This window comes from Pygocentrus nattereri, chromosome 7 (assembly GCF_015220715.1).
Source record: "Pygocentrus nattereri isolate fPygNat1 chromosome 7, fPygNat1.pri, whole genome shotgun sequence".
NCBI lineage: Eukaryota > Metazoa > Chordata > Actinopteri > Characiformes > Serrasalmidae > Pygocentrus > Pygocentrus nattereri.
Genome location: NC_051217.1, coordinates 15,143,675 through 15,159,134, shown reverse-complemented (window position 1 = coordinate 15,159,134; position 15,460 = coordinate 15,143,675). Strand labels below are relative to the sequence as shown.

The 15,460-nt window shown below is 37.4% G+C and overlaps 1 protein-coding gene across 5 annotated transcripts in view; it reads right to left on the bottom strand.

Moving 5' to 3' along the window:
- The window catches only part of LOC108432714 (ryanodine receptor 1-like), a 115,523-nt gene that overhangs the window by 86,492 nt on the left and 13,571 nt on the right, over window positions 1-15,460 (bottom strand). For 4 of the 5 annotated variants that reach the window (XM_017706800.2, XM_037540171.1, XM_037540172.1 and 1 more), the window contains exons 2-5: window positions 7,859-7,978; window positions 5,913-6,014; window positions 3,902-3,922; window positions 16-90 (exon numbers count right to left, since the gene is read on the bottom strand). In XM_017706800.2, coding sequence (XP_017562289.1) covers window positions 16-90; window positions 3,902-3,922; window positions 5,913-6,014; window positions 7,859-7,978 — 318 coding nt within the window. The remainder of the gene's footprint in view (window positions 1-15; window positions 91-3,901; window positions 3,923-5,912; window positions 6,015-7,858; window positions 7,979-15,460) is intronic. The other variant, XM_017706885.2, reaches the window with a different exon arrangement.

The following is a 15,460-nucleotide window of genomic DNA, read 5'->3' as shown; positions in this document are numbered from 1 at the left end:
TTATCTGCTGCTCACCATGCCAGAGTGGTTGTGCCTCAGCAGTATAGCATGGCCGTACAGCAGGGTCCGATGGCCCCCTCCCTGAGAGGACTGGAAATGGAAGGCCGAACACAGAAAGACAGGAGTTAGACCAACTTACACTCATCAGACCTGCCCAGAGGGAGTGTGCGAGCATGGCCCTATGTGCATCTATTCACACATTATATGTCCAAAATGTTAAGACCTCCTTTCTAATATATAATGTATAATCTCCATAGTAAAGCACTGCGAGTGGAACAGGACGCTCTGGAGCAGCTGGACATGAGCCTGAGGTCATCATGGCCAATGCCAAATGCTGGCCAGAGGTCTATAAAATAGTGATAGATTGAAATGAAAATCCAATCTTGGCTGAAACCTAAATTGAATTTGTTGTTTTATTTAGGCTTTCAAATGGATGTACTAAATTGAATTGAATGTTTAAAAAATGTTTCAAGTAGTTTTAATCACTGTTTCTCATTTTCATTATAATAAAAATTATAACATGTTGGTTTCTGACACTTTGTTGTAGGCCTTCTCAGAAAGGTAGAGGCTGTTACTGCTGCAAAGGGGTGTCAAACTCTATTAATACCCTTGATTGCAGGTGTCTTCAAACCTTTGGACATATAGTGTATGTATGTGTTTGCTAAGGTACCAGCCACCCCCTCAAAATCCAAAAAAATAAAAGGCATGTGCGGTCTTCATCCTTCTTACATAAAGACAGAAACACAGAAATATAAGGAACACAACAAAGGGAAACAGAGCATCATGGGAGAGAGAATGAAGTAGAACCGCACCGAAGATGACTCTCTCCACCTCCTGTCACACTCGAAGTACGTGAGTCACAGTATCACAGAAGTGCACACATGAGTACATAACTAACTAACTAGTTAACAGGTCAGAAGTTCACACCAAACCGGGAGAGTTCACAAAAAGCTACCACAAGGTCACCAGTCTCATCCCTCAGTCAGCTTACCTTTACTCAACATCCACAAAGGTTTAGAAATGAGAACACGATTATTGTTGTTATTAGGGATTATCATCACCACCATTACCACTGTAACAATTGTCATAGTCACCATCATCACCGTCAGTAGCATGGCTTGGGTAAGAGAGAGATTACACACAGGTCTATGGGGTTAATCCACCTGGACAGCGGTGGCCAACCGGTGTGGGTCAGTGTGTTACGCCACCATCTGTTTGTGTCCACATTAGCAGTTGGAGTAATGAGGTGGGGGGGAAGGGTTGTTGCTAACTCTCTCAGCACCTCAGGTGTCAGATTCCATCCTCATTGACACTCCCCCGTCCCTCCTGCCGGGACTCTCCGCTGGGCTGCATGCCATGCTATTCTCGGGCCTTCCGATGGCTGCAGCAGCGAAGGAAAAAGCCCCTTGTTTGCAAAGCCAGGTGAAGTCCTGCTGAGGCCAACCAGGACATGATCTCGAACTCTGCCTCTCTCTCATTAAATTAATATCCAGCTATTACTATCTCTAATAAACCTTAATCTCAATGACTAGTAAAAGGGTCTCTGTACAGCTACCTGAAGGACATACAAAACAAAAGAGTATGGAACAGAGTGAGCTGAAGGCATAGAAATTAAGGAGGAGATAAGGGAATGGAAAAGGCTGTGTTAATAGATTAGCGAGAAGTCAAATTTCCCCTAACTATAGGTGAACAGCTAAGACAACATTTTGGTGATGTTTCTTCTTTAGTTTTGCGCTAAAGCTGATAAACCACTAATAGAAGCTTAAAATCACCATTTTAGACTATCAATAAGAATCAGCAGTTCCAAACGGCAGACAAAACGACACTGATTTAGAGCTGACTGCAAGATGAAAGTCACCAGTACTTTACTTTGGCAAGAATAACGTTGAATATGCATTGATTAATAGTTGTATAGTGATTTATAGCTGACTGAGAGTTCACATGATGGGCATGTGAACGCAAAGACTCTTTCAGTGTCCTCACATTTTAGCGCTGTCTCTATTAGAAGTAAGAGATTTAAATTCATAACAATTTCAAAAAGTTGATATTTAAGTGATAAATAACATTATCTCAAACTGAATATTAAAGCATCACCTGGCTTATTTAACATTATGTTAAGATGGCCAATGTCCAGTGATGTATGCTAGCCAAAGACACATTAAGCTGAGAAATGGCTGCCATTTGAAAAAAAAAGAGAAAAAAAATAGAAATATCCTCACTGTTAAGCTTTTTTGCAAAGGTGGACACAAGAACACAGCACTGAAGTATTTTTGCACTATTGAAAAGTTTTTATTAACCATTTTTGTTATGATCTTATTACTAAATTAATCTGCATGCAGACATATTTGTTCAGCTTTTTTGTTTCATGTTTTATTTATAGGCCAAAGGGTTTAAATTTGTTGCAAATTAATTCAGTTATGGGAGATAAATGCATTTTTACATTTGCATATACATTTGTATTTATATGTGCATTTTATATCTTCCACAAAGTTAGTGTACAGCTATATAATAATATATTTCAGTTATTAAAACTGTACTGGATGGGTTGCACCATTTAACTTGTACCTCCTGACCTTTCAAACTAATATTCTAATTTCAACAGATATCTACTTTAACACCCTTAAAACTAATGTCATTGAATTTGAGTCTATACTAACATTTTCAAGCAATAAACATCATTATAATAATTACACATTTTCATGGTTTTTCTGGTAATACCACCTGACATGATAAACTGAACAACACTAACAACTATTCAAAAATGACTAAATTTTTCCTACCTATTTCGATAGTTCAATTAATCAACATGTATGATTGGATGGTTGCACCAACTGACATTTTTAAACTTTTGGAGGCAAAAAGGAAGTAAAATGGATTTTAGATGCACTGAAAATTGTTTCAGAAAAAAGAGGTTTTATTGAATAATTTGATATATGTCATTTAAATATTCAATTATTTTTTGGGAGAATGATGGCCATGGACACAAAAATGCAGTTTGTGTCAATGACCCTTATGCAGTTTACATAGTGCTATTTGGTGGGATACACGCTTCCTTTACTTCTTACCTAAATTAGCTCCAGTGCAAAAATAAAGAGGCAAGCTTTGGGTACCAAACATGCCTTGGCTGGCTGTCTATATTTGGGGTAAGAGGAAAAGCTGAAAATTTGTGTAAATCTGTTTATTTATATCTCTTTATTCCTTTAAAGATCAGAATGCTGAAGGCCCAGAGAGAGTGATGTAGTGTTTACTAGTCATAGTTTAAAAAACACTGCGATGAAATAATGAGACAAAAGTCTTAATGTCAAAGAAAGAAAAGAAGACAGAATGATGTTAGTGAAATGGTGACAGTGCTGCATGAAATGGCAGTGTGGCTGGCACAGGTCCAAAGAAGACCCTGCATTTCTTTAGGCGGCAGACGTTCTGCACATCCTTCACCAAATGAGGAAAAGAAACGCAGAGTTTTGTTTGAAAACCTTAAACGGCTTGTCAAACCGAAGCCCTTAAAGATTCTTGGTGGCTGATAGACTAAGGTCAAAGGGGGCTGAGGGTCTTATTAGCCTTAGCCAGGAGTTGAGTCACTAGATTCATCTTACAGATCGGGATGCTCTCTCTCTCTCTGTCTCTGTCTCTCTGTTTTACTCTAGATCTAGCTCTTGTTTACACCCAAAGAAGGTTCCAGCTATGCCATTAGTAGACAAGGTGTGGAACAGGTGGAAGGGGGATCAAATACAAGGGGGCGGGAAGGCTTGGGGGAGGTGGACAGTAACTGCAGCACCATTTCATTTCACCCATACGACAGACTGAACAGGAAGAGACAGGAGGGAGTGGAAGAGAGGTGCTGAGATTGGATAGGGGTCAACAGATGAACAGATGAGTACATAAGACGTGTGCAGAAACATACCCATTGGTCCAAATCGACTGCCTATGGTTGGCAGAAAAAAAGGGACGAGGGGAAAGAGACAAAAGGCAAAGGAGGTTAAGATACACTAGAGCGTTTCCCAAAAGCAGAGACAGGAATGTACCTCTCACCACCCTGCACATTATTTATAGAAACAACAAATGGTACATTGTAATTATGAGAACGGTTTCAATGAAAACAGCTGCATGACACACACACACACACACACACACACACACACACACACACACACACACACACTAAAGATGAATAGCATTAAGAAAAGAGGAAGAAATGGGGAATAGAGAGAATCATTGAATTTCATCCATAGAAAAATGCTGTTCTTGTCTTCAGACATGAGTATATGAAATACAGGTATATGCAGTGCAAAATGAATATCCTGAGGGCTTCAGCACTACCTAGAGTTTCTTACACACAAGCTCACTCAAACACACATATACATCTATATATACACACACACAAACAGTTTCATTTCAGACCTCTCTGTCCTTCCACCCACTACCTAAGCTGTTGTCTTTTTTCCTCAGCAAAACTCTAAATGTCATTCTGCACCCATATTAAACTTATTCACTACACTCTTAAAAACAAAGGTGCCAGCAGCAATAAAGCAACGTTTTTTTGGAGCAAAGCTTTTGGTTTCTTTAAGAACCTTACAACTAATGGATCTTCAGATTCAAAAAGGAACAAAAACAAGACTAAAGCCTAAATGTAAAGAAAAAAAAAACAGGCCTAACTAGACTAAAAGATGGGCAGATTCAGAAGTTATCAAATATTAGTTAGCTACCATTCCTGCTATACTAAGGACAAGAGCTACTTCACAGGTAGCCTGGTCATGATCCCAAAAACCCTAGAGGATACCCATGAGCGAATTCTCAATGAATTGGGTGAAGGAAGCTAAACAGCTAAAAATAAAAATATAAACATGATTCTAGCCATTTGTGTGGGATGCAGAGGGATATATTCTGTTGTAGGATGCTAGCACTACTGCTGCTGAGTACTGATCGGTTGACAAGCTGATAACTGAACTTCAAATGACTCGAATGAGAGCGATTACTGAGTGGCATTTCGTCTCACTACAAACTCTCTGATAGCCTGGTAGCTAGTCAAATTCAAATTCAATTGAATACACTACAAAGACAAGATATTAAATATTCAAACGGATAAACTTCATTGTTTTTTGCAAATATTCACTCATTTTTTAATTTGATGATATTTGCAAAAAACAAGAAAGTTTATCCGTTTGAACATTAAATATCTTGTCTTTGAAGTGTATTCAATTGAAAATAGGTTGAAAAGGATTTGCAAATCATCGTATTCTGTTTTTATTTATGTTTTACATAACGTCCCAACTTCATTGGATTTGGGGTTGTAATAGTATTTCTGGCATTAGCTGGTTAATTAGTTAGCTGCTAATCTACAAAGCTAACTTTTACTTTTCTGAGACAAGCTCTGCTCTCTTTTACTCTCTCTAGGTATATTTTATTTTTGAGTTATCATGCAGTCTAGAGATCAAGCATGTTTATATCACTACACAAAGAGCTGTACACAATGTCCTGTACAAAATGACTTAAATGAGATATGTGCAATAGTGAAGAACCTTTCTGAAGTTTTAAAAACCTCTTTTGCACCACAGAAGGACTTTAGTATAATGTAAAGGTTCTTCACCAATTAAAACATTTTTTTTCTGAGATCTTTGCAACTGAACCAAACCTTTATTTTTAAGAGTGCAAGCTGTTCCTGCTTTCTCAAAATCATCAGTACTTAAAGTTCATCCAAATACAGCAGTTCAAGAACCGCTCTGCCCAATTCATTTTAGCATGATCTTAATATAGTATTCAGCTCTGCGCTGCTTGAAAACCAGGCTTTGGTCAAGAAACAGATCTGCTCATAATTAAGGTCTAGCACTTTCAGCTACATTTTCCTCTCTTTCACTTAATTCTCTCCATCTTTCACTCTGCTGTGTCTCATCCGCAAGCCTGTCGCGGGCTCTCACCTCGGTCATCTCCACGGTGTTGGCCAGCATCTCCTGCAGGGCTCGCACTGAGAGCGACTGCTCCAGCACAAAAGCGCAGATCGCAAGGTCAGGGGGCACATTCTGGACAAGGACAGAAGCACAGACATGTGAACACTTCAAAACACCTAATCAGCAAGTCAATTCAATCAGGAGCAGAACCAGGAAAAAAACACTGTAAAAAGTGTTGATTCTCTGTTAAGATGTGCTTTCATTATTTATTATTCATGTCCAACAACTACATAGCATAATACGGAGAAACACTACAGGACTTGCTCTGATTGGTAGGTATTTCTTTTATTAGATTGTAAAATGTAGCATTTGTGTATGACCTGAACTAAGAATTTGAAATATATTGGTTTAAACTGTTAAATGTAGTTATTGTCATGATTGGCCCCTCCCAGTCCTGTCCATGTGCTTTTTGTTTACTTTTTCATTCATGTGCTTTGTTTTGGTTCTTAGTCCAGCCCCTTGTTTCGTGACTCCACCCCTGATTGTCGCCACCTGTTTTCTGCCTGTCCCTCGTTATCCCTGTGTTTTATAAGCCTTGTGTCTGCCCTTAGTTTTCGCTGGTCTTTCTGTTGTTTGACATGTTTGGATGTTTGTAGTGTTTGCTTCCTGTTCGAGGTTCTGTGTTTTGGTTTGTCATGTCTGACCTGAATTCTCTCCGTGTTGGCAGTTTGAACCTGGACCGTTTCGACTATGACCCTGGGCTTGCCCTTAATACACATCGTTTATCTCCGCATATGCGTCCGCCTCCTCTCTCCCCATTACAGTTAATCCAACACAATCTGCCAGAGTACTAGAGACACATAAAATGTCTAGATAGAAAAACTCTATGTTTTAACTTTATTATTTAACTTATTATTTATTAATTTATTTTGGCTGACCCTTTTTCAGCTAAATATCAAACAGTACGTTAATAAAACAATAATCTCTGTCCCACAAGCTGCAGTGTATTAAAAATGACTTTTTAAACAACTGTCTAAGCAATCATGATTTTTATCATGTTGTCAAAAATCAGTCCCATCAAACAAAAATCATATCTAAAATGATAAAGTGATGGAATAAAATAAAAGATTTGCACATATGGACATGAACAACTCTGTAACTGCATTAACTCAGACACTGTTGGGTCTCTGTGTGAGAGATGCTGTGACTATATTGAGCTGCTAGTGAGCAATGTAGGGTGAAAGGGGAGTGGAGAGAACCCCATGCTGCCAAAGCTATTCACACCTCTTCACAAAGACAGCTGTGATGAGATAAAGTGGACAGTTTTTAAAGTATTTAAACTTAAAAAAATGACTACCATTGTTTTAAATCACACTAATTTCCACAGAAAGTTTTATTCGAAATTTCTGTTTATACTTTTGAAATAATTTGGATACAAGTTTTTGAAAATAATAATAATGGTGATATACAATGAAAAATACATGTTTATTTCTCTAATAAAGTTGGTATTCAATATAATAGAGCATTGATATTTCTTGCATGTGTAAAGCCCTCTCATAATAAGATATATCTTAAAGTGGGCAATAATGCATTTTTGAATCAAACCCTTCGTATATTCCATCAACATTATTAAACACCAAATGCACAGTGTGAAACCTCCAAAGCAGGGATCAACTGTATTTTATGGCTATTGTAATAAGGGTTTGAACCCTTAAACTCTAAGGAGCTTCCATTCCTTACTCTTGATTTACTACCTTGTAGTAATTACTGAATAATTCAATGTAGTTATTGAATAATAAGCCTGAATTTAATAATATTAGTATAATTAAGATTTTTATATTAATAAGCGAATATGCATATAGTTTGAGGTTAATTGTTTAATTACTACTTCTTGTCTGGATTCAAAACGACCACAGAATATATCGCTAATCTTGTGTGGACCCTGGGCCTGGACTGTAGAGAATGTGCTGGAGTACCTGGGCATTGGACGTTGTTTCAAGGAAGCACAATCGGTTGCCGAAGCCTTCACAAGACAGGCACAGTTTTATCTGCTCCTTCAGGACGGTCGCTGTACATTGGAGCACTATCGTGTCATCCTGCACGGAGGAGAGACACAGAAGAAAAACAACAAATCAGAGGACTAATAATACCGTATTACAGTGCTGACAATGGCTCAAGACAGTGGGGTCAGGTCTCATAAATACCTGCTAATTCTGACTTGTGTAAAAATGTTGGACAACTATAGACTTGATCTGTGTTATTCAAACATTCAAACAGACACGGGCAGTCTGTCAGTGGCAGGCTGAGCAGGGGCCATCGGGCGTGTAAATATACTAATAAACACTCTTAGCTCCAACTCTCCACCTGACACAGTGCATTCTCAGCTGTTCCCCGTCATTCATTTTGCAAGCATACCAATCCCCCCCTCCAGCTCACTCTGTTTTCCACTTGAAAGCACAATCTTGTTCACTCTTTTTATTCATTATCCTGTTTTCCAGCTGGATCTTTCCTGATTCTCCTGAATAGATTTACCTGGTATAAACATTTGAGCGCTGCTGGTCAAATGACATGATGTTGAAGAATAAGTTAGAATAACCTCTACAGATACCCTTACACATGGCATTTTCCTGCAATGTTTAGTGCATAATTTCTATATATACTGGGGTTTAATGAGCCCATATCTGCTTTCACTCCACTTACAATGTTTGTATGGATTTTTGTTACATGATTGTTTTCAATCTTGTCTATATCCCTTAGAATAATTTAGGCTGGTTTTGTTATTGCACCTTTATCATCTTCATTTTTGTCATTTTTATTGTTTACATGATTTGAAAACCTCAGCTCTTCTTTACAATGTGTTAAACTTTTATAATGAACAGACCACTAGAAATGACCCAATGTACTGGGGAACACTATTTTACATTCATTTCCAATATAATTTTCTCCTGTAAAGATATCCTTTTGGAGACCAGAGATCTTGTTTCAACTGTCATAATATGTAAATATAACAGAGGTGAGTGGCTACCCCACACTGTGCGTTAACATGTACAGAAATGTGCTGTCTGTAGAGAATGTCTAGTTATAGTCACTCAACAACAATCAATACATGTCATTGGGCCAGGGGTGCAAAAAATTTTGCATACAGCTGTGTATTTATTTTTTTACCAGATCTAATTGTTATGGTTTTTATTCTCTATATTAGGTGTCAGAGGCTAATATATCTCTGTTCTATTCTTTGTAGGATGGTGTGTTTATTTGCTGACGTAAAACAGCTTCCAGTGACATCATTTAGTGTGACACGAGTCTGTCACTTCCCCCAAATTCAGATCTGCAAAGCCTGTCTGCTATTCAGCTGCGCGTGCTCTTCCTTTAGAGTTAGCTCATCGTTTATCTTCTGCCAGCCCAAATCTGTCTCCATGAGCTATTCTGCAGACCCTGCACTCAGGAAATGGGACAGTGTGCCCTCTGTTCTTTTCTCAAGTCTCCTTCAACCTCCACCAGAAATCATTTTCACACACTGAACCCTTCAAAAACACTGCACAGTAGGGTTGTATTCTAGTTATATACAGGTATAGTATTATAACCAGTATTATGTATTATGTAATAGTATATGTGGTGGGCATATTGGTTTGGTCAATGCAGCAATAATGCATTGTATCATGATAGACTATGTCACAATTCACCACAATATGCTAGTTTGAATATATTGTGGATTTTGTCAGTACTATAAGGGCATGCATCCTGTATTGTTCTTATATTTGATTTTTTCCTGATGAATTAAAACAGCCATATGACTGTTTTCCAACTTTTCTGATCTTTATCTCTTTGAATGAAACAGGCTGTTTATCTTACTGTGTCTTTAAGACTGATATCTGATTGGCTGCCCTGTATTGCGCTTCTGTCCAGGGCGGAAATTCTCCTTATAACTTCAGAGTGAATTGCTGTAGGTTGAAAAGGCAGCTCTACAGTCAAGACTAAAAGTCTGAGGACCACATTGTTTTTTTTTTCATTTAAACTTGGAAATAAATAAAATAAAAGTTTTATAATTTTTCAAATCTGAAAATAAAGAAAAGTTATGTTAAGGCCTTTGTACTTAAGGCCTTTTTTTTAGCCTTACTCCTTCCACTGATGTTCATGTTCAGATCAGAGCACAAACTTAAGGAGTCCACGACAGCTTGAGTGCATGCTGTCACTAAGCAAAAGGGGAGATACCAAATTCTGAATAAGAAATTCTGAAATTCATGTAAACATTCAAAGATTCTGTTCTCACTCCAATTGTGATGCTGCTAATATCACTTGTAATGAAAAATGAACATGAAAGAAATGAAAAATATAATAATTTTCAATAGTGGTCTGACACGTTTGGACCACACTCTGTGTTAATGTTGTGGTTTCTATGAAAAAAGCACAGTGAATTCACTTTGGTATTTTGCCTACATTTGGAAGTGCAGGTCATCACCGTCATAACACAATCTTGGATCTCTGAAATGCAAACTTCACAGGGAAATGAAAAAAAGACATGCTTAGAGTATTTTTGGTCTATGTGTATTGGACAATGTCTCCAAACATACCTCAAAATCCACCATAAACTATTTCAAGAAATGCAAGCTGAAGCTTTTTGACCCTGACAGTTCCCTGATGTGAACATCAAAGAAAACCTGGGAGTAGATCTTAAACATGCTGTGCCTTCAAGACCGCCCAAGAATACTGCAGAACTAGGAGTTCTGCAAAGAACAATGTGTGAAAAACATCCTACAAAAATGCAACAGAATAGAAGTAGTTTGCGACCTATGATATCTGACAGGGGGTTACAAATTACTGACAAAATTGGGGTAGAGTGTCAATATTCTTGCACATGCTATAATTACTATATTATTATTTTTTATTATTATTCAAGCTAATCAAATCTAAAGTAAAAGTGTATTGAGGTTTGTAGAAAATGCACATTATTTATTACAGTTTGTTGGTGTCTTTTCACTTCACATATCAAAAAAAGCATCATTTGAGCCAGGTACCCAAATATTTGTATATAACTGTTACGTAAACACTCATGCAACCACCAAAACTGTGAAGCTTTTAGCAACATGAAACAAAAGTACTGATATTACAGAACATTGAATGCTACAGAAATATAAATCTGTATGGTATCTCAGGTGAAGTTCAGTGTAGGTAGCTGGGAAAGCTGCCTCAGGCTTGTTTGTGAAAGGTCAGGAAGGTATATGTATAAGTGAGAGTGCTGCATGTGTGTGCGTGACCCTGGACCTGATATGGAGAAGAAGCAGTGTTCTGAATTTCTAAAAGAAGCCGGCTGCTTCAGTGACTCACACTCCTCTCTGGCCCGGACGATCAGATGACAAGGCAGTCATGCACACCAGACCAGCAGCGATGAAGGACATCGGTTCCTCTCTCGCTCTTACTACTTATTCCACTGATTCTTTCTCTCGCTACACATCTCTTACCTTCTTTCTTAACACTTCTGCCATACCCTCTGACTGTTTCTGGTTCTGTTTGCTGAAAAACTGTTACTAAAAAAGAGTTTCTCTTCATCTTGTCATGCTGGGCATGGAAAGAAAATGTTGTGAGTGTTGTATTTGCCAAACACAACAATTTGAGACACCTTTATTCAGTTGCAGCCCCTGTTTTGCATGCTGTGGCAGGGACTGTTCATTTTGATGCATTTTACTCGCGACAAGGATACATAGTGTTATGAAGCAATGTGCTACTCTAATGAATAAACAAAAACTATTTTAGTCCTAATGGTACCCCTTGTGGAGAATCTTCAGCCTGCTAAAAGTGAGTGAAGGCCTCTTTACACCAAATGCAATTTTTTTGGATGTAAAAAATTTTGGGATTTTTAATGAAGTGGATCCTTCACACCAAAAATGATATTTTGTCTGAACACTCTGAAAACATAACACTGAAGATTTTAGTAACTCAAAGTATTTTTATATGTCAGAGGGGGAATTTGGGGCTTTGCTTCTGCTTGTTGCTCCTTCACGAACCCCCCCCCAACCCTCTTCTCTTTCTGTTGTGTGACATAGAATGTTTTTTTTAACATTAGTATCTACAAAAAATATAAAGACAAGTGTTCATTAGCGAGGGAAGCTAATAGTTTGCGGTTCTACATGGGCAGACTAGGTTGCAAATAAATAAATTAAAAGAGGCTATGTACAATGACTATTTAACATGCGTCACTCCCCAGCCTTTCAGTTCTGCTCCGCCATGTATTTTCTTCAACTATCACATTTTTCTAGTTGCTGTGTTGCTTTTCTTATATAGTTTGCTACAAGCAAAATGAAGTATGTCTATATAAAGCGTAATGTAGGAAATCAAGCAGACTTTGATTCAAAAATTACTCAGAGTCGTAGTCCATCAGCACTGGACTTGGAAATTTCATTTTCAAACTCAATATATGTTTTTTTTTTTCACCTATAAAAAACGGATTCCATGTTAATAGGCATTAAGAGTTTTACAAGCCAGGGCACTGAGGTTTATAGTTTGACAAAGAGTAATAATTCTGAATTTGAAAGAAAGTGAAAAGTGCTTTAAATGAACCTCTTTTAAGAAGGAAATTAATTTTCAAGTGTTGATACTATTCACAGACAAAAACTCTTTTTGGGGATTTTTACCCAATTTTCTCCCCAATTTTGTCATCTTCAATTCCACCCACTAGTTAGGTCTCCCCAAGACAAACGATACTACCAGCGCTGGGAGGGTGAAGCCTAGCACCAGCTTGCTCCGAGACCTGTGAAGCGCCACCACATCTTTTCTAACTGCCGCTCACATAACGTCATGGGACAGCCGAATGCCCTCGGAGGAAAGTGCCAACTGCCAGATCTGTTATGTTACTGTTACTGTCAGAAACCTGCAGTGACTAGCATCACGCTGGGTGATGGGGAGAACTGTGAGGCCAGTTGTGCTCTCTTGGACTCCCAGCCATGGATGGCTGTGGCATCACCAGGGAGCGAACTTACGATCACTTGATGAGAGGGCTTAAATGGTTCCGCCACTCTGTCTTGACCTAGTGATGGACAGCAGAGTACTAAAAAAAAGTAACCCATTCATAATATTTCCTCTGTTTTTCTCTGTATATGTCAGGTCTAAATGCCCTTACATCAAACTTGAAAGCTGGTCTAAAGTAAGAAATCATACATTTTGTCTGCAACAGCTCTCTTGACACATACTGGAATGCAACCTTTTCATGTTTGCCTTTCTTTTTCTTTTTCATTTTTCATTTTTTTGGACTAAAAATAGCAAATAAATGTAAAAATAAACAGCAACTCTTCAATACAGGGGATATTATAATGTATGACCCATCATAGTTAGCAAAGTACCAGAAGTACCACTTTATTAACACCTAGGATGACATAGAACATTAATTTTCAAGCACATTTGTAATGCTCAAAAGGCTCTAATTTTGCCTTATCAAGTCAAAAAGTCTACTTTATTAAGCAATAACCAGGGTGATATTGGGCAGCAAGTTAATTTGTTAATTGTAGTTAATCTATTAGTCTGGCATGGTAAGTCAGTTAACAGCTAACAGCTTACAAAGACATAAAAATGGAAACATATACTTTTGTTCAAAAGATGTATAATACACAAACATTTGTGGAAAATGCTCAATTCTCCATAGTTTGGGCTTAATAAAGAAGTAATTTGCAGTCAAACATTTATTAGCTTCATAAGGCTTAAAAAGCATCATGAGGACATTGTAATTTCTCCGTATACTGAAGCTTTATGTGAGAAAAAATCACAACTTAGGCCTATATCAGTATTTAAGACATAACATCATCAGCATGCCTCAGGGTTGCTGACCCAAACAAAGCAATTAGGCTATGTTATGTCTGTACATGAGTATGAGAGCAGTTCCACCACAGCCATGTGCAAAGCTGGTGTCCCAAGCCCCCACATTCGTGGGCTTAACTTGGGCCTGTAAATAGCCCCAAAGCCACAGGGGGATTTGAAAGATCCATAATGCTTTCAGCTACTCTCCTCTCACAACTAGCGCTAATATGCCTTTGCAAGGCTTCAGAGCTCACTCAGATTAAGGGGAACAGAAAAGTGTTAGCAATCATATGCATAGAACCGACCTATTGAACTGAAGACAGAGCCTGAATGAAGATGGCAGACTGGTAGCCTGCCAGCTAAAGCAGGTGTAAGATTACAGCTAAACCATATTTAGGACATAGCTCACGGTAAAAGAAGCCGCCACAGAAGAAGTAGGGAATTATAAACTGAGACAAAAAAAAGGACTGTAAGTAAGTGCTGAAAATATAGCTATAGCTACAGTATATAGCTATAGGATTCATTATGAATGTCAATACACACACACACACACACACACACACACACACATACATATACATACATATATATATATATATATATATATATATATATATATATATATATATATATATATATTATAAGCCTTTAAATAACAATGGTTAGCATTTACAGAGATATTTAGTATCTAAAGACAGCTGATAATGATAAATGCTTGCTCGAGTGCAGGAGCATCATAATCTGAAGCATCTATAAAATTACTAGTATCTACAAAGTGAAACTTTTTAACTATAAAATTTTATATTATTAAAAAAACTATCAAATTTAACCTTTTCTCTCAAAGAGTCAACTGTCATTTGCAAAGGACAATTCCACTTAGTTGTTTTCAAAACTATTTAAATAATTCTTAATAATTTAATGGCTGAGATGTAAACAAAATAATTCAGAGTGGTCTGGATAAATGGTGCCATGAGGAGAAACTAAACAACTAATTTCTGTAGCTGTGTGAGAGAAACAAGTGATCACAATGTATACCTTATTTATTATCCAAATGACCACTGAATTTGCATTTACTTCTTATATGTAATGTTGATAACATAAAATAGTGGTAAATGCAAATAAAATATTTGGTTTCTTGTCTTATAAAACTATGCATAAGAGATATAAGAAAATGCATAGAAGTAATAAAAATAAAAAAAGCACAAAACATTAAAAAATCAATTTCATAAGAAAAATTTGTCTCAAAACTTCCATAAAACAATTTCTTCTGAATTAGGCAACATTTGCAAATATTTTGCACCACCAGTTCTGATTTTAGAGAGGCACATTTCACATCAACCCACTCTAAATGACATTGTTTACTTCTTAATGATTTAATAGTGCAGACATTTTGAGTATTCTGTGAAATTCATTATAAACCGCTTAAAATCTCAGGCTTATTACATACTAAGGCTTATTATTAAGTAACTACAGGGTCTTCAATACAAACTGGTGGAGCTATTCTTAGGTTGTAGAAGTGTATGTAATAAAACTTAGGGCCACCTAAGGGGCAACAACAAGAGTTCCACCCACATGAAGACCATAAACATTTAAACCCCTTTAAGGTTTTATTAAACTATTCTATTACCTAAGAATAGATCCACCAGTTTGCACTGAAGTCCCTGTAGTGACTGACTAATAGGTCTTAGTATGTAAAACGCCTGGGTGCAGCTGGTTAAGGATCTGTTAGGAACAAGCATTCAGCCCACAGGTGCTCATCTGAATAGCCCAAGCTGTGTGGTGTGACTCAAAGT